Here is a 19,796-nt window from a genome sequence, read left to right on the forward strand (position 1 = left end):
TGCTGTCACCGCTCTGTCATGAAACTTCTGGTGCGTGGACGGCCGACAGACGGAGGTTCACACAAGTGGCTGCCGGGAATGTCAAGTTGCTGCGATGTGGCTGTGCATCTCATCTGCAGCTCCGAGACGAGCTCTCGCCGCCTAATTGGAAAATACTTCAGGCTCCCTCTCCAGCTTTGTGCTGATAGAGAGCTGCACGGACTCAGCAGTGCCTACAACTGAGGGGGATTATGTCACAGAGCTGTTATTTGTGTTGAACTGTGCGTGCTGGCGGTCTTAGCCGTGCTCTAGGTGTGTTTGACTGCTGAATTATAAACTTTTTAAGCAGTGAACGTCCTGGGTCCCTAAATGTCAGGCATTGAATTGTAATAGCATATCGAAGTTGTGTGCAAGAAGTGACCTTCAATTCAATTCTGTATAGTTTTATGCTGCGTGCATGTTGTGCATTTATCTCTGTAGGATTAATTTTGGTCAGTAATGTTGCTCCCTTTTCATTTCGCGCCATCCTTAGTTCAAAATTGAATCGTGTCCGTTACCTTGCTTTGTAACTTAATACCTGCAGACATAACGGCATTCACATCGGACTCAGTAGTACTGTGGTGTTGAAAATGGTTAGCATTATACCTGCTTTATGTTAGCACGGCGATGTTTGTGTACAGCTGAAAGCAGACCTGTGCCTTAATTGAGCATCAAAGTCCCAAGAATGCCATGAAATTGATTTAATTGACATAAAGTATGCATTTAAAAAGAAACGGCACTGAGGTTTAAGACATATTATAAGGATGCAACTTCTAAGTTATTATTAACATTGGAAACGGCAGTCTGACAAAGTCATTTAACTCAAAGTCTATTTTCAAGTTTTATTTCTGGAGCTTCTTCTTCCAGAGAGGATGGGGTCCATCTCCATGACAACCAAGCAAAGGCCATCCACTAAGGAGGTAGTTGCTGCATGAACAATCCGATCCTTTAAGGGTCTTACAAGCTGCATGTGTTTGAGAACACTTACGGGACAGTGAAAGTGCTTTAAACAGCACGCACATGTGAACACCAATGTGAACACATGTTAGCAAGCAGTTGCCTATTTACACATCCAGAAGATTCCGAGCAACATTAGCATTCATTCAAGTTGACCCAATCCGATGCACATTAGTTCAATATTTACTCTCTTCTAGCTCTGTATTGGTTTCCATCAAAGAGCGGATTACCTGCTAAATTCTCCACCTAGCTATCTAGTCGCTAACTCTTCCTAGTCTCTCTGTCGTTTTCTCCGAGCCTAGCAACGTTGTATAGTAGGTTCATCAAAGCTTTGTTTTATACTGGAAACTACTCCCTGAGACTGTAGACAAAACAGCAATGTAAAGTAAAAACAATGTGCCAGACTCATTTAGAAATAATAATTGTTTCTAAATGTTTATTGAAATAATGTTGATATATTTCCTCGTGCCATTCTTTAGCTTGTGATTAACGCTTCCTGTTGTGCTCCTCAAAGTTATTAGCCTCTGTGTGTTCTCACTTTGCTCGGGTGTTGTAATGAGTCCATGTGGCCAGCGTGCTGGGAGAATGTGTCGCCATGGTGACGAGTCAGTGTCCTGAGGACCACACTGTACAGTCTGCAGAATCTTGTGGTGTTTAGCTGCATTATTCCCATTATGCAAGCCAGCAGTCAATATTTAAGTTAGAATCCTGAAGGTTATAGTAAATCTGCTAAGTACGTGTTGAACTCAACTAGTACACAGTCACCCAGTGTGAAAACAACCGAAATGAAAATGAAGTTCAGTGCTTATGAATTCCTTTGATGAAAGCAAAAGTATTAAGCAAGCCCGCATTCAGAAAGCAGATGTAACAGAGTTGTAGATGTACTTTTAAAATAAATAACTGTATGGATTGGAAAATGATTATGTTCCTCCCTGCATGAACCTCCCGCTGGAGCCTCAGATAGAGTCTCGCCTGGAGCGCCGAGCAGCGAACGGGAAACCATTAATCATTGATTAGGAACATTTACATCTCATTCCATTTAATTATCTCTTTTCCTGAAACAGTGGGACTGCCAAGCAGAGTATCTGCTGCTGACTGCCAGCCGGCAGGAGATATGAGCTGTGTTGGGCTATCTGGGTCAAGTTCACCTTTTGGCTGAGGAGATTTATAAAGAAAATACATTTTAAAAGCAGGAATAGACTGCAAAGAGTGAAAGTAAAAGATTGTGATTCTTCTCAAAGAGCAACATAATTCAACAAAACAAATCCATTCTCCTTAGTTTCTGCCGCCACTAACACAGTAAAGTGGAGCCTGTCACACCAGTGCTCAGATTTTATACTGAGTCAAATACAACTGGTTCATAAAGCACAGAATGGTCTAGCGCCAAAATAAGCGTTTGATATGCTGCCACCATATGAGCCATCCAGACCTCGCAAGGAGAAGCAGCATTTATTTTCTGAGCACCGTATATGTGCAGCACTCTCAGTCCTTTTTAAATTCACCCTTGAAAGTAACGCTTTAGATTACAGCCCACAACATGCTGCTTTGAAGGTGTCATCTCTGTAGTAACTGCGGTTAGTTGACTAACTGTTCGAAATGCAGTGTGTAAATTATATTCTTGTCCTTGACCTGATTATCACCCCCTTATTTCTCAACTTCCTTCATGGTAGGTATGTTGTTTCTGTATGGTACCAAACAATTACATTTTAAATACGGAAGAATATGTGTATGTTGCGGGCCACAATCCAATTTGCCAATGATGATTTTATTCATATCTCGCACTGTATTCTTCTGTTTTCAACTATTTTAGCTTATTCTTAATTTCTGTTTTGTACTCAATATTGTAGACTACATGTAGACTGCCCAGCGAAAAGGCTAAAGACAAATAAATCCCAAAAAGGTTTAATTTAAAGTGTGACTTATTTTATCCCGTTGTCTGTTGCTGTTGAAGGATTTGACTTTAATCGTAATCCTACCCGCTGCGGGTCACTCTCCATAATACAAAGATATTTATTTCCAGGTGATGCAACCTGAAGGTATGTTGTTTGTAACTCGTGTGCTCATCATTTCACCAGTGATGTTTCTCATTAGGTTGATCTCCAACATTAACAATAACCAGCTTCATTTTGATCGTTCATCTGTGTGTCCTTCAAAAAAAGAAGCTCAGTCAGAGAGAACTTTACCAGTATATTTTATTGACGGTCATGATCATTTTCACCAGGTCTGCAGAGGTACAAGTCTGTGGTTGGCTGTGCAAACATGCTCAAAACACTACAAAGCCTCTGTACCCGCTCACACCAGCAACGCAGTACACAATTACATATTCATATAGAGTATTCAAATACATAGAGTCCTTCTCATAGATATATATTTAGAAAAATATAAAGTCCTAACTTTTCAACTGATGGACAGAAACATTGCACAACAAAAACCACAAAGTTCCACATATGCTGTGACGCCCTTATTTGAGAATGAGCCTATTTAATTATTTATTGAGCACAAAACGATTGAAAATATAGATTGGATTAAGTGCGTCTGCAGTACATTTGGCATGCAAGGACATACCCAACTCGCCCATTAAATGCAATACTGTGCGTGTGTGTGAAAAGTGAAGAAAGCGTGTGAGCTTAATTGGGATGTGTCTGCACATATAGATACGTGTGTGTGTGTGTTCATGGGGGGCTGCTTGAAGAGGAGCACAAATCCTGTAGCTTAGAAAGAGCAACAGCTCATCTCGGTCGTGTGTGTGTGTTTCACACCACAAAGTGTTCAATAAACAAAATGTCGGGCGAACCGAAATACTTCTGAACCTTCAAGCTGCTGGCGGTCTGACCTCGGAGGGACGCCGACGTCAGAAGAGAAGCAAAGAATAGGACCGGTGTGTGTTTACTCCCTCGTGAGCTATTTGAGTCAAAGTGGAAGCTTACGTTGAGGTTTGTTTGACTCTTGTCAGACAAACACAGGAATCACAGTAAGCCGTCCGTGTGTTGGCGTACGACTCTCCAGTTGAGCTTGAAAAGGAAGCGTTTTAATAAGAGCTCTTACTAAACTTGTTTTTAATGTTTACACACAGTCTTGTTTAATCCTTTTATCATGAGTAAGTAAGTCAAATTATCTTGTTGCCCCAGCATTGGTTTATATACTTGTCTCACTCTAATACCAAGATAACAAGATACTCTGCCTTCTAAAACCAGATGTGGATTAGTGGAACTATAATGAAAATCAATGGTACCGAACAAGGTAGACTGGCTTTTAAGTCCAATACAATCACAAATGTGAAGTATTTTGTGTTCAAAGTGGAAGCATGATGGGAAAGGTTTGGAAACGACTGGTCAAGGTAAGGCATACTGTGCAATTAATACGGTCAGTAGGTCTCTAAACATTGTATCAATGTTTGAAGTGACCGAAAGACATTTTTAGAATTATTGTGAAAGGTGTGGTGGAGCTTAAACCCATCTGTCCAGTCATAATTGTTTTTGGTCTCAATGACTCGGCTCTTAACAGAGGCAATGGGAAGTCACGGTAAATGAATGACCAAATGAGGAGGAGAGACTCATTACGTCCTCATTAATGCCAGATGCCGATGCCAAGGGGGGTCAGATAGGAGGTACAGGACGTCACTGGAGCAGATGCAAACTAAAGATTGGATCAAATATCCATCCTAAACAGATTTACCGTGCATGTTTGGGAATTGACCAGAGAGGGACTCGCAGATGGGGACAGACAGCAGAGTGCATGCAGTCCCAACACTCTGATTGCTGAAACGCCGCTGACAAGAGGACGATGTTTTATACGTCGCAGATAGTTTGACACTATGCAGCAGGTTTGAGGGGCGGATGTCTGAATAGGATGTGAGTTTCGAGAGAAACTGTGAGTGCTTCCAAAATTCCCCTCGTCCGACACGAAGAAAGCGTCCTGTTTATGATAGTTGGAGCAAAGCCAGCACAATGTGTGCAATGCATTTAATTTATTTGGACGTTATTTCTTTTTGTTAGATGTATCAGAGATCTAAGGAAAAGGACTGATTGCACTTCTTAAGCTGTCATGTTTTCCGTAGGACTCCAGAGTGACTTTCTAAAGCCTTTAATGGAGCCTCTAATGCCTTGCGTCTCCCTGATGGGGTTTAGAAGATGTAAACCAACCGACAGTCCTGTAAATATTAGCAGAGAGGAGGTCTTATAGCATGCATGCGTGTGTGAATGTGAACATGTGCGCTCGCTGATTTTGTCCACCTGCTGATATATATATTTTTTCCGTCGCGTTTGCGTCATGAAAGTGATAGGCGAGAAAAACCGCAGAGCGTCGTTGCTAGACGTTTAGCAAAGAAGAAAACAGTCCTCCTTTTACACGTCGGCAGACCGACGTGCCAATAAGTTGTAAACGAAGGCAGACGAGAGTACGCACACTTGCCCACTGTACAATATACAAACAGCTCGGTAAAGTTAAACAAGACATTAAGAGCACACAATGCATCAATAGAGAGAAAGAGAAAGGGGCACAGGCCCTAAACATGAGGATATACTGTCGTAGGACACAAAGATAATCTATTAACAGTCAGCAGCTCCATGGTCCCATAGCTGGGGCTTCATCAGCTAACGGCCCCATCTCAGGGCTTAAAAGTCACTTCCTGTCCAAAACACTTTTTTTCTGAAAAAATATCATGAGGTGCATTCTTAGTTTCACCTGACGAGGCTTCTCACACTCTAAAGTAATAATCTGCAACATTTTTCGTATAAATAAATGTCTGCCAGCCTCAGATTTTCACTAAAACCCTGTTGGCCCAACATAGCGTTAGCTCATCTGTAGCAACGCACTTTCTCCACCTTGATCTGCAGGAAGCTGTAGCAAGAGAAATTGGGAGGGCGCTGTTTATTTTTTCGTCAAACAAACTATAACACAGTATTTTTCTTCACATTTTAATTATCATATCGTACCATAATAATACAACTATTGTATATAGCTACGCCACGAAAACAATGCTCCTCCGTCATCTCCATGTGTTGTATTTTACCTGTGATGTCGCTTTAGCCTTTTAGCATGATATGCTGTGAATAGTAGCCTGATTGATCATCATAAAATAAATTACGTAGCTAGCCGACATTACTTTTGAAGCTAGTGATAGTTGATAAACACACTTATTACAGTTGTTGGGCTTGAAATGGGAACTCTACCTCTGTATGAAATTAAGGAGTAATTGTTTCAAAATCAAACAAAATTGGGATTGGTAAATTTAACACCATTTCGTTGGTAAAATGTATATGCGGCTAGTTTGGTTAGTTTAGCAGGCCTAGCAACAGTAACTGAGGGAAAGGGGCTCAGTGAAGGTTATGATTTGTGTTGCATTTTGGCAGTAAAAGCCGTTTGCTGAAATAAACAGAAGAACTGAATAGTTATAAGCAGTGACAGCCTCAATGGATAAAAACACAGACCAAAGTACCATTTACACTGTCTTAAACTCTGTTAGAAGAAATGGAAATGTCATCTGGCTACATTGTTTGGTGTCCAAAATGATCTCTCGGAAGTATGATGTTGAAACACCACAACAATGAAGGCGTAGCACCCAAAATGTCACCAAAATTAAGCACAGAGTAGCTCGGATTACCACGTTAATCTCATCCATGATCGTGAAACCATCCTCACAGAGCTGCTTGCAATTGAAACTCCTTTACCCCCTCTTCTTCCAAAATCTTCACACCGCTGAGCTGGAGACCTGGAGCCAGCCCACGTCAGTGTAAGCCCCCGTCACATGCCAGTACACCGCCCCCAACAGTTTGGTCCACACCATCTGCACCTCTGTCGGGAAGAACTCTGGGAAATCTTCAGACAACACCTCCAGCAGCACACCGCTCAGGATCTGGGAGGAAAGGGGTCGAGAAATATACTTGATTAACACAAGGGGTAAAAGAGAGTTCTTTCAAGATAAGGGCAGGTGGAAGAAAGAGAGAATAATGTAAAGTGAGAGCGCAGCGGTGGAGATAACTAAATCCAATTCGCGCTCTCAGAAAAGTGGGCATGGCGAGAATTGGAAATTATAGCAGGAAAGCATGAGAGCAGTGGGTGGAAAGGTGATGCAAAGGCAAAAGAACATGAAGTGACAGGGAAAATACAACACAGGTGGGGAGTGAGAAGGTAGTAAAGGACAGCATAAATAAAACATTATTTGGATTCAAATGTAGTAGGTGAGCATTGGTGGGATCCCCGCTACCACCTGTTAGAGAGTTGAGACTAAACCAATGTGTTATTTCACAAGTTTCCCACCATCATGATCTCCTTAACAAAAAAGAAAATATAATATGACTGAAGGGTCCAGTCTTAAACATATGAGGTTAACAGTATAGGGAATACACAGTCTGATAGAAGTGATCAATTAAATCTTAAAACACATTCCAAAAGCATCCGGAAGCCAGTGGAAGGATGTTTGAATACCGTGTTTTGCGCACAACAAGGCGCACCTTCAGTGAATTACCTATTTTAGAACATTTTTCATACATAAGGCGGACCGGATTATAAGGCGCATAAGATACTGCAGTGAAACGTTTGAGGTCGGGGCGGGTGGACGGGGGTGGATGTGGGGAGCTGGAGAATGTGCTTTCAGGGTCCGATCGATGCTGCGAGGTGCGTCCGCTCCCGCCGCCCCCCCTCGCCATCCACGCCTTAAATCTTCAGCTGCTCGCCAGCCACGCCGCCTGCCAAGGGCCCCTTTTAGAATAACTTATTTTTCCTGTTTAGATGGTTCAGCTACTGTAATGAAAAGGGCGCCGTCTCTCGCTCTTTATACTCATAAAGTGCTCGGCAAGAACGACAGCTTTGTTCGCCGTCGTAGACGAGCTTTGGCATGTTTGGCAGAGCGCCTTGAGCGACGTGTACAACCAGTATGGATCAACCAATTAACCAATTGATCCATATATAAGGCACTCCGGATTATAAGGCACTGTTGTTTCTTGAGAAAATTAAAGCCTTAAAAGTGCGGAAAATACGGTAGTTTGAATAGAGCAATGTGTCCATGTGATGAACTGCGGTCGACATTCAAACTTAAAGGAAAGGAACATATGCTTCCCTTCTTCAATGTGACAAAGGCAGAAAAAGGAATTTTACGGGTTAAATTAAACTCTCAGATTCCATCCTCTCCCTCCTCAATGTTTCCTCAGGTGATTAAATAACTTTTAGATTTAAGTATGACCTTCAAAGCAATAATATTGCAGCAAACAACTAATTCTAAGACAGCAATGGGTACCTTGTCTGATGGATGATGTTACTCTTCCCCTGTGTGTGTGTGTGTGTGTGTGAGTGCGACACCCTGGCGGCACGCCACCGTGCTCATGTGGCAGCGGATAAAGACGTCCCAACCAACAGCATTGTCACGGAAACGTAGCACACACCCTTCTGTAACACCGCTAGCATTTGTGTGTATTTCTTTACACAAAGTACACAATTCATATTTATTGTATTTATATAATTGTCATTTTTCAAGTCAAGTCATTTTATTTTGTATAGCCCAGAATCGCAAATTACAAATTTGCCTCAGAGGGCTTTACAGTCTGTACACATACGACATCCTCTGCCCCGAAACCCACCATCGGCACAGGAAAAACTCCCCAAAAAATGAAAAAACCCTTACAAGAGGGAAAAAAAGGGAAGAAACCTTAGGGAGAACGTCAGAGGAGGGATCCCACTCCCGGGATGGACAGACTACAATGGATGCCATGTGTACAGAATGAACAATGTATAATACATGCAATTCCTATGACAGAAATGATTCAAGTAATTGTGAGTAGTAAGCCAGGCGCACAGCAGGACCACTGCAGAGGCAACCACCATCAGATAGAACCACCATCCACAGAATCCTGTGGGGAGGGAGAGCACAGAGATTTTAGGAGAGGGTAATGTCGGTTTATGAGTAAAGTAATATTATTAATATCTAAAATAATGATGATGATGATGATGGCAGCAGCAGGCGTCAGCATGGCCACGGTAGGTGTCAGGACCAGGGTCCCGAAGGAACCACGATCTATGGACCTGATAGGGGCGAAAGCACAAAAAAAAAAACTCCCGGAAAGAAGCTGAATTAGTCATGTGCATTAATAAAACTTGAATTATGGTAGAACGAGAGCGTGAGAGAGGAGCTCGGTGTGTCCTAAGAATTCCCCCGGCATTCTAAGCCTATAGCAGCTTAACTAAGGGCTGGTCCGGACTAACCTGAGCCAGCCCTAACTATAGGCAGAATCAAAGAGGAACGTTTTAAGTTTTACTTTAAAAGAGCTGACCGAATCTGCCCCCCGGACTGAAAGTGGAACCTGGTTCCACAAAAGAGGAGCTTGATAACTGAAGGCTCTGGCCCCCAGCCTACTTTTTAAAACCATAGGAACAACAAGTAACCCAGCATCTATGGAGCGCAGTTGCCTTGTAGGGCAATACGGTGTTACAAGCTCTTGAAGATACAACGGTGCCTCACCAGCAAGTGCCTTGTAGGTGAGGAGAAGTACCTTAAAATCTATTCTTGATTTAACAGGGAGCCAGTGCAGAGAAGTTAATACAGGAGTGATATGATCCCTTTTCTTAGTTCTTGTTAATACACGTGCTGCAGCATTCTGAATCAGCTGGAGAGGCTTAAGAGATTTATAAGAGCAGCCTGATAACAAAGAATTACAGTAGTCCAGTCTGGAAGTGACAAACGCATGAACTAATTTTTCTGCATCACTTTGAGACAGGAAGTTCCTGATTTTTGATATGTTACGTAGATGGAAATAGGCAGTCCTTGAAGTCTTCTTTATATGCGAGTTGAAGGTCATATCCTGGTCGAAGAGAACTCCCAGATTCCTGACGGTGCTGCTGGGTACCAGAGCAATTCCATCCATAAAAACTGTATCACGCGACAGCTGGCTTCGAAGGCGCTCTGGGCCTATCAGGATAACTTCCGTTTTTTCTGAGTTTAGCATCAGGAAGTTGCCAGTCATCCAAGTTTTGATGTCTCCAAGACATTCTTGGAGTCTAACTAACTGGTCCGTCTCTTCTGGCTTGATCGACAGATACAGTTGAGTATCGTCTGCATAACAATGGAAGTTTATGCGGTGTTTCCTGATAAGATCGCCCAAAGGAAGCATATAGAGGGTAAATAAAATCGGTCCAAGTACAGAACCTTGTGGGACTCCGTGACCAACATTGGTGGTCTTTGAGGATTCACCGTTTACAAGCACAAACTGGGATCGGTCCGATAGGTAGGATTTAAACCAGCTGAGTGCAGTTCCTTTGATACCAATTAAATGTTCTAGTCTCTGCAACAGGATACAATGGTCTATGGTATCAAATGCGGCACTGAGGTCCAGCAAGACAAGAAAAGAGATGAGTCCTTGGTCCGATGCAAGTAGAAGATCATTAGTAATTTTCACCAGTGCTGTTTCTGTACTGTGATGCACTCGGAATCCTGACTGGAAATCCTCGAACAAAGCATTGTTTTGTAGAAAGTCACATAATTGATTTGCGACGGATTTCTCAAGGATCTTAGAGAGGAAGGGAAGATTAGAGATAGGTCTGTAGTTAGCCAACACCTCTGGAGCAAGAGTAGGTTTCTTAAGAAGAGGTTTAATTACAGCTACCTTGAAGGACTGTGGTACATGTCCTGTTAACAAAGACAGATTCATAATATCTAATAAGGATGTGCTAACTAAAGGAAAAACTTCCTTAAGCAGTTTGGTCGGAATCGGATCCAAGAGACAAGTAGAAGATTTAGACTTTGAAAATAAAGAAGTCAGTTGATCAAGGTTGATGGAAGAGAAGGCATCCAAACAGGCATCAGGGCCCACTGCAGTGAAGAATTGGTACTCTTCACTGTTGCTGTGGTAACAGCTGTAACAGAGGACACTTCAGACCACACCCAGTCACACACATTTGTCATTGATAAGGTGCAACAGACTCAACACCTTCAACCATGAAAGGCAGCCAAACAAAATCATTTGGGCCTTAGTCAATTTAAATAGGCAGGAGAATAGCCTGTGTTTTAGATTGGTTTCTAAAGGGTGCTAATAGGATGTGTTGATAATTCAAGAGGCTTCTGCGGCAAGAAAACACTTCCACTGTGCCACTTAACCAGACAATTATCTTTGGGGACATTAATTTTATTGCTTGGCCAATCAAGTGTCCCAAACTACGAAACAATAAATCGAGCAGTGAAACACTACTCATGTGGAAAATGTACAGAGTGGAAAAATGATAAACATCATCATAAGATAACTGAATATCAGCGGCCTAATAGTATCGGGCAATGTATTATTCCTTGAAGTCACCTTAAAGTACATGGGTTCCACCTTGTGTTTGATGGCATGAGCCGTTCCCACAAGAGCCAACACTGACGACACCTTCTCCGGGTCATGCAGATTCTCCACCACAGTGTTGATGGCGTTCATCACCCTGCGGGCGTGTTGTCGAAGTTGGCTGCTTCGCTCCATCTCCTCTGGATCCTCCATTTCCTGGAACTGGCTGAAGTACTGCTTGGCAGATGGAAAGTTGATGAAGAACCTAAAGAGGAAGACATTTCAGATTAATTCAGACAAAAGGAAAAAAGAGAAGAAAATTAGCCCTTTGGGTTTGTCACGAAAAATGGATTCTTGTCTCCCCCCCCAACGGAAACTGGAAGTGAGTAGAGAGAAAATAATCCTGCTGTGCACGGCACCCTGTTTTAGTATTGTATTTTTGAAAAAAACGTTTCAATCTAACAGGTGTGTCTCAAAATACGAACCTGAATTACGATTGGAGAGTAAGACAAGCATAGAGACTAAAACATGACACAAACAAGAGAATTGCTCTAAATTGTTGTTACCATTTATTCTGAAATGGCAATGATGTTGTCTGTTCTGCTAAACTGAGACAAATCCCTTCAGAAGCCCATAACAAAGCCAGAGGAAATCTATGATAATGAGAGCCGTGCATGCATCCCAACATCTGACCAAAGCATGTGGGGACTCATCCTTGAAAGATAAGAATTTACGGTTAAGAAGCAAATAGCCAGAGGCTTGAAAGTCTCTCTTTCTCCAAAGCCAAAACATGATCCTCAGTCTGCAAATTATATCCCCGAAGCCTGGTACACAGATGCCATATAGTCTAATTAGTAAATAGTTCTTTGTTGAGCATGATTTAGAAACACACACATACTTACACCTATCGCCTATTGCGACCCACTGTGCAATGGTTTAGTGTCTGAAAAGCCTTTAAGCACACTAATCTGTTACTCCAACTGGATTTATTGGCTCGTATTTCACAGTCTCCCATTTGCAGTACCTTACAACTGCTAATACAGAGTACAGACACACTCATTTAAATGCTCCTTTGTGCCTAAAATCCCTGCTACGCCATAATAGCAGCTCTGTAGACCTGGACCAAGGCACAGCCACGTTTTGAGGTAGATGCTACAATGTCCCTACAATGACAACGCTCACATGTTTCACAGGTACAAGTTTACCACGTTCACTCTGTTAGATACTGCTAGCATGCTCACATCCACTAATTGGCAAACAAACCAAACACAAATTGGCATTAGTCATTAGTTTCGCAGGCCATAGACCGGGTGTACTGGATGAATAATGAGAGGACAACCAATGTCACCAACAGCTGTCCCCAATTTCATGGAAATCGTATCCAACAATTGTCAGAGCATTTCAGCCTGGACTGGAATTGGTGAACTAATCAACAAAAATACTGTTATTGCCCTCCGTAGTGTCTCACTACTACAGCCTTTCACAGACATGGGAGCTGCTGTCCAGCAGAGGACTTGGTCCTTGCCAAGTTCCCCTCAGAGGCATCCAAAGATCAGGAAAGAATTGTGATGTGGGAGAGAATGACACTTATTGCTGATGTGTCGTTATTATTTCTAACGTCTTCCCAGTGTGTAAAATAGGATGTATTTCAGGTCCGGATGTAGTCAATTCTTATACCACCCTGGTAGATGTAAGAGGAGAGATAAACAAAGACAATATAAATTGTCTTTTGGGATTCCAGTTAGGAGGATTTGTTTTGGTTCAGCAGCTTGACAGTTTTCATCACAGAGAGAACGTGACCTCACAGCAGCTCTGTGAGACGGGACGTATGCCAAAGCAATACCAAAGTTTCCACCAGCTTCGCTAAAGGCGAATGTGAGAAATGTGACAGTTAAGTATTGTCTGTTTTCACTGAAAGCCATGCAGAATATAATTTCTTATTGAACTTCACACAACCACAGACATGCAGACAAACACTGACTGAAAAAACAGATGGATTGACATACACACACACACACACACACACACACACACACACTTCTGCTCTGACCCACTTTAAATCTTGTCAGTGCTCCAGCTGACTAGATTTGCGAGTACAGTTACTTCCCAGTTGGAGTTTGGCCCTCGGCAGCCGCGCCACAGTACAGTACATCCACATCCCCCAGATCCAATGTCATGCTAGACCTACAAAGGCTCGGCTTGCCTGTAGCTCTCCTAGCTTGGCTCTCCCAGCTGTCACGATATGGTCACACTCTTTTGCTCGGCGACAGGGAAGAACACTGAATAACAGCTATTGTTCTGCTCGGACAGAGATAACTTCAGTGCTTCAAGAAAGCAGAGTTCTGCTCTTGATGTTTTCTTACAAGAAGAAAAAAGTGGTTGTTCCTGTTTTCTTGTGTTAGAATGATAAATGTGTCGGTAGCCACGGTATGGTTTTACAGTACAATACAATAATTCAACAACCTGACCATTTTTTGATCCAAAAGTCCCATATCAGACTTTAAAGTGGTTTCTTAGTTTTTAATAACTCTAACCTCAAGCTTTCCTTTATGTGTTTTTGTTGCTTAACCCTTAGCATACCATAATAATACCAAACCTTTTCATCATTTAATGATAAATAAATACGTACATAATATCCAATTAAGTCCTTCGCAGAGCTCTGAACACATTATTGCACCTGTCTCTGCAGTTAAATGAAAAATCCAACGCAGCACCATTAGTGCGGCTCGTTAATTACTCTTTGATTGGACTGGAATGGTTTTTATAATTCTTTGGAGTACCGTGAACAACCTGCAGTCGCACTGCCGGATCTTCAAGGGCGTCTTTTTCACAAGGCAAACTTGTGACTGCGTACAGCTGGTTAAATTATTCACAAATATTAAAACCTAACTGGTTGTGGATTTTAGTACACTTATTTAGTACATAGTATTAGCTCAAATATATTAACAACTGTTGGATAGATTGCTGTGACATTTTGTACACATGGATGCTTTTCTTGTTCTCTGTGCGATATCACCCCGGTGATCCCCTGACCTCCCCTCCTGCGCCACCAGCTGGTTGACATTTTTTAGATTTAATTGACATATCTTGACAACAAGTGGGGGTTATTGCCAACAAATAAGTTTCAGATATTTATGGTCCCCAGATGATGTCTTGTGATAACTCTGTATTAACGTTACTGTTTGTACCATAGCCTATGATTCCAACACATACGGTCTTAAAAAAATCAGGTACTATTGTAAAGCTCTGAGTAACCAATATTCTTTCCTCTGTTTCTGGATATTGGGAGACACAAGGACATTTGCACTGTCAAAATATTCACCCATTTTTGGTACATTTGGTTGAACTCCTGGCCAATGAACCTGAAACCCCCCCTGCAGAGCAGGGTGCGTATTTACGGCGCGTGCCGCCTCTCTCTCCGTCGGAGATAATAGCCTTGCATGTATATATGTGTAAGTGTATCTTGATGGATTAACTGATTTATTGTTGTGTTCATACAGCGTGAAACACCTCACATTTACGTCTCACAATTCTGTTTCATTGTGTATTGTTCTCTTCTGCTCGGGGAAAATGTACATGAATCCACTGTCACTATTGCAGCACCGTTTGAGTCAAAGTATGCATGGTCTGCCACATGCACGGTTCTGCAGACGCCTGGGGGGCTCACGCTCCTGATGCAATTGCATTTATACGCATTGGTGAGATCAACTGGGGCTATTGTCACTGTCACAAATCCCAGATCACACATCATGCACAGATCTCAACTATAAGATCCAAACCGTGCAAGACTTTGATGGAGACTCCGCCTCATATTATGTTAGGTAACAACCTGCCAGCCAATTGTTCACACACCATGTGGATTACAAAGGTGAAGCAATCTGGAAACTTCGGAATAGAAAAGGTTTCTGCAATAAATTTGATTTGAGTTTATCAAGTAAAAATAGAAAACACTTACTGATAAGAGACGCAGTAGCGGAGCGTTACTGTTTCATATTTTCATTTATTTAGTCATAAATTGAATGTATTTAGGTTTTGGCAAACTGAAGGCTTGGCCTGGACTCTGATGATGATTGATTGTTTTATTATTACCACCAACATATAAACGGAAAATGAACACATTGGGATATACAGTTATTTGCATCCTTACCAGGAGTTAAATAAGAAGATACTACCCTCATGCCTGTGAAAACGCTGCTACAGCCAGCTGCCGGTTAGCTTAGCTTAGCATTAGAACTGGACTCAGGGTCAAGCAGCTAGCCTTGATAATAATTACCTGAATAAAATCCACCTATAAAGTCTTGTCTTTGCTGGGAAGTTGCCAGGCAACCAAAGAGACTGCAGGACGTTACCGCTCCATGTCAGCTTTTAAACATTAGTATTTCAAAGGATAAAAGAAAGGACATAAATAGTGAGCTTAAGAGGTGCGGGATCGTGTACCCTTCTGCTTCCAGTTTTTATTCTGAGCTAAGAAAACCGGCTGCTGGCTGTAGCTGCATATTTTCTATACAAGTGTCTAAATCTCAACAAGAAAGAGATTTAGCACCTTTCGTGAAATGTGGCACAATTTCTTCAAAAAATCCTAATTTGAAATGCTTTGGATAAAAATATGCAATTGCATATCACAATTTTATATATATATATATATACTAAAGGAGCTCTATGCCTCTTTGGGATTCTTGTCTCCCCCCAACCAAAAATCTGTTTGTCTCAGTCACATCAGTCTCCTTGACTGCAGCTTCCATTTTAACAAGCAAAAAGGATTTTCTCAGCGCAACATTGAGGCGTTTCAGCTGGAAACATTCAAATAAATCCAAAACGTCTGCTTTGATAAATAGAAGTTTAAAAGAAATATGAGAAAAAGCAAGAAAACACCTTCTAGCCATGTTCCATCCGGAGGCTTTGCAGAGAATTACTGCCTGTTGGAGATCAAGCTCTTGGAGAAAAATGTTTGATTTTATTTTGTGGATAAATTTTGACAACTTAAGAAGGCAATAAGGATGGTTGAATAAGAGCCCTGTGAGTATACAAGAACAAGGTGCTCACACCAAATATGAAAATTAATGAGGCATACACCTCCTTATAAAATATAATGAGAAAGCAAATCATCATCTTGGCTTGGTGCACAATTAATGAACAGGGGCCACACCAACCGGAATGAAGTATAATATAGGGATTTTTTATGGCTACAATTTTCCTTGTATTGCTTTTATATAGCGCGCAGTTCTGACTGTCGCCACTGTGGTAAAAACGTTGCACAGTCTAGCACCGCTCAGTGGGGCTCAGAGAGGATTGGCAGAAAATAGAGCCGTGTGTGAAGGTATACTGTGCTCTCGTAGTCCTGACAACCCCGCCACAAACATGCCCACACAACCCGACAACTCTCTGGCTTCAACACCAGATTTCAGCTTCCCGTTGTACATAAGATGTAATAATTTTGTCACAAAATGTCAGCTGTTAATGATCCACTGTGAGAATTAAGCATCTACATCCAAAGACAGCAACAGATTAAAAAAACACACACTTAAATTCAAGCATCTTAAACTGCAAAGAATGCATCCACTCCTCGAAAGTTCTCTCTCGCACACACACACACACACGCACACAACGTGACAAATCTGGGAGTATTTCACAGCGACACTAAAATCATCACTCACCTTATGAGCACAGTCACCCCCACGTCCTCGCAGTTCTTGTAGACGTGCCCCCACGTGTCCTGGATGATCTCCCTCTCGGCGTCGGACAGCGGCTCGGCGCGCTCCGGACGATCCTCGCGCTCCACCTCTCCGCTTCGCACTCCCAGCAGCTGCGGGGGTGGCGAGGGCGGCGGTGACTCCCTGCGAGACATCCTCCTGCGGCGCAGCAGCCCGGAGGCTCGCAGCAGCGCCCGGGGGAGGTAGGGAGCGAGGGAGGGGGGGAGGGAGATGGAGAGCTGAGACCCCACGGCGGGAGCTGGGAGAGGAGATTTGGGAAGAGAAGAAGAGGAGCGAAGAGGAGGAGGAGGAGGAAGAGCAGGAATAGGAGGAGGAGGAGAAGAGAGGTGGCAGGCGGTGTTCACAGACGAAAAAAGAAAAGGGAAGATGAAGCTCCGGAACACCCCTCTCCGTCCTCCAAACTCTCCCTCGCTTGTCCTCCCTCCAACTGAAAACTTATTTCCCTCACTGGTTTGCTCTCTTTCTCTCCCCCTCTCTCCTTTTTACTTTGCACTCCGTCCACTTTTTCTATCCCCACCTCCCTCTTTCTCCCTCCCGTCTCGAGTGCGGGAGATGCTTGTCAGGGATGCTGCTGCTGTTCCCCTGTCACTTCTACTCTCCCTCGCACTGGTTCTCTGGCTCTGGTGGAGGAGATGAGGCGTTCGAGGCTGTGGTTTGTGTGTTGTGAGGACCTGATGGAATGACAGAGGGGTGGGGAGAATAACAAAGAGAGGGAGAGGGAGAGGGAGAGAGAGAGAGAGAGAGGGAGGGAGGGGTGGAGAAAAGACGGGGAAAAAGCGTCATGGGTCTCTCTCAACACAACTCCCAACACACGCAACTACACATATGGTCTCTTTGCACATGTCTGTGCACATCTAGTGAGTAGGAATATACGGGTCTATTCCACAGTGTGTGTTAGAGGCATGTAGCAACATCACAATGAATGATTGAGGTACATTCTGTCCAAAATATATAAAGAATCTAATGTAAAATGTGCCTCTATGCAGATGATACTGTACTTTGTGTTGCCGATCAGACGCTTGGCCTAACCTGGTTATTTATCATTTTATTTGTTGTAAACAAATATATTTTCTTAATCTGAAAATAATGTAAGACTGCAGCATAATGAATCTTAGGCATTCTTGGTAAGCACCTTTGAAACAACAGACCACTAGACCGGCCACGATAAGCTACGCAAGAAGCAGCAAACTTTTACATACAATTTAAACTCATTGCAGAATTATTAATGGTGTACATTTTCAACCTCATTAACAAATTGTTACAAACATTACGGACAATAAAAATATCGTTCACACTTTCCTTGATGTTAAAGATTTTACACTCATTCAAATAAAATATCAATATTTTTAGTGGGTCGCCTATTAATGCTTATTCTGTCAAATTAATCCCTAATAAATCACAACTCTTTTAAAGCTACTAATTATTCATATCAATAATAATTATAGCATTGGTAATGGACTAAATGTCTATCCCCAAAGAACACATAAAAAAAGACAACGTGTAAATGCATCAAAGAAGCATGCAAGACATAATCTGAACCCCCTCCTGAGGATGGAAGCCTTTCTGTCGGCCATTTGGTGCAGAGGTTGACATTTTTGGCCAGAAAAAGAAACACTGGGCTAACAAATGCTATAATGCTCTGTAAGGGTGAGAGGGACTGCAGAGCCTGGTGTCTTTTCTTTGTTGGTTTGACATCATAAGTGAACCCCTTTTAAATCATGCTGTAATTTGAACCCTTGTTTTACAAATATTGATTACAGCCCCTTAGCTTTATTAGTGGATTTAAATAGTATGTCTGCTCCCTAAATGTGGCAAAAAAATCAATTAATGCATTGCATTGCATTAATGCAATGAATGTACTGCAAGATGACCTTGTTAACCTTGAATTAGTATCTTGTAATAAAAATGTAATGGAGTCGCTGACATTCTCTAAATCCAGAGATTTTTGCATCATTTTTCATCTCAGTCTGACTGGATGTCTTTTAACGCTCAGCCCTCAGGTTCATTACTGGTGGTGCTCCCACCAACAATGCGCACAACTGCTTCTGTACGATAAAGTTGGCAGTACCTCGTCTGACAGATGTAATAACAACTGGTTCGGGTGGTTGAGAAAATTGGTTTTCTATCTCATCTCATGGTGCTCTAGCTGCTCCAGGGGTTCAATGCTCCAAGACCCCCGAATCTCAGCTGGAGACCAGACTGCTGCCACTGCTCAGGCAGCAGGCTCATGGAATTAAATAAAAATCAGACCTCTCATACCTGTGTGAGTGCAATCTGAGCCTGCCCTCTGTTTATATCTTCAGGTTTCTCTTTCCCTTAACAACATTGTCTGGTCTTTCTTCAACAGCTTGTTGACATAAAAGTGCATGTATACTACATACACATAGCCAACATATACAAACATTTTGAATTGATTAATAAAAGAAAGATCTTTTGTTTTTTGGAAAATCTACTTCAGGATTTATGACCCTGGCACATAATGATAAAACGTTCTTTGATGTTTCATTAAACTGCTTTTACTGACACGTAACATATGTCAAACTGGAGGAAAATCTTAGGAAAACATAAGATACATAATTCAAATTTTTGAATGAATCATTATTTTCTAATATAACTTATCCATATTACAGTTTTCCTTGCGGTCTATTTCTTACTCTATTTTCCCCCCCCAAACGTTTTGGCAGCATAAATTCACAGGCCATGCCAAAAAGAGCCAATTTAAATTGTGGGGCAAAAACGAAATTATAGCTACTTGGACTGAAGAGGTGCAGCTGCAATAGCCAGAGGGCACACGTGTGTGTGTGTGTGTGTGTGTGTGTGTGTGTGTGTGTGTGTGTGTGTGTGTGTGCGTGTGTGCGTGTGA

The 19,796-nt window shown here is 42.2% G+C and overlaps 1 protein-coding gene across 1 annotated transcript; it reads right to left on the reverse strand.

Annotated features, from left to right (window-relative positions):
- Window positions 1-3,150: 3,150 nt before the first annotated feature.
- Window positions 3,151-17,667, reverse strand: cygb2 (cytoglobin 2). The gene is made up of 3 exons (XM_040187155.2): window positions 16,877-17,667; window positions 11,256-11,487; window positions 3,151-6,829 (listed from the first exon to the last, which is right to left on the reverse strand). The coding sequence occupies exons 1-3, from the start codon at window positions 17,065-17,067 to the stop codon at window positions 6,665-6,667; spliced, it is 588 nt and encodes a 195-aa protein (XP_040043089.1). The 5' UTR covers window positions 17,068-17,667; the 3' UTR covers window positions 3,151-6,664.
- Between the last annotated feature and the right edge of the window lie 2,129 nt (window positions 17,668-19,796).

This window comes from Gasterosteus aculeatus, chromosome 9 (assembly GCF_964276395.1).
Source record: "Gasterosteus aculeatus chromosome 9, fGasAcu3.hap1.1, whole genome shotgun sequence".
Classification (NCBI taxonomy): Eukaryota; Metazoa; Chordata; class Actinopteri; order Perciformes; family Gasterosteidae; genus Gasterosteus; species Gasterosteus aculeatus.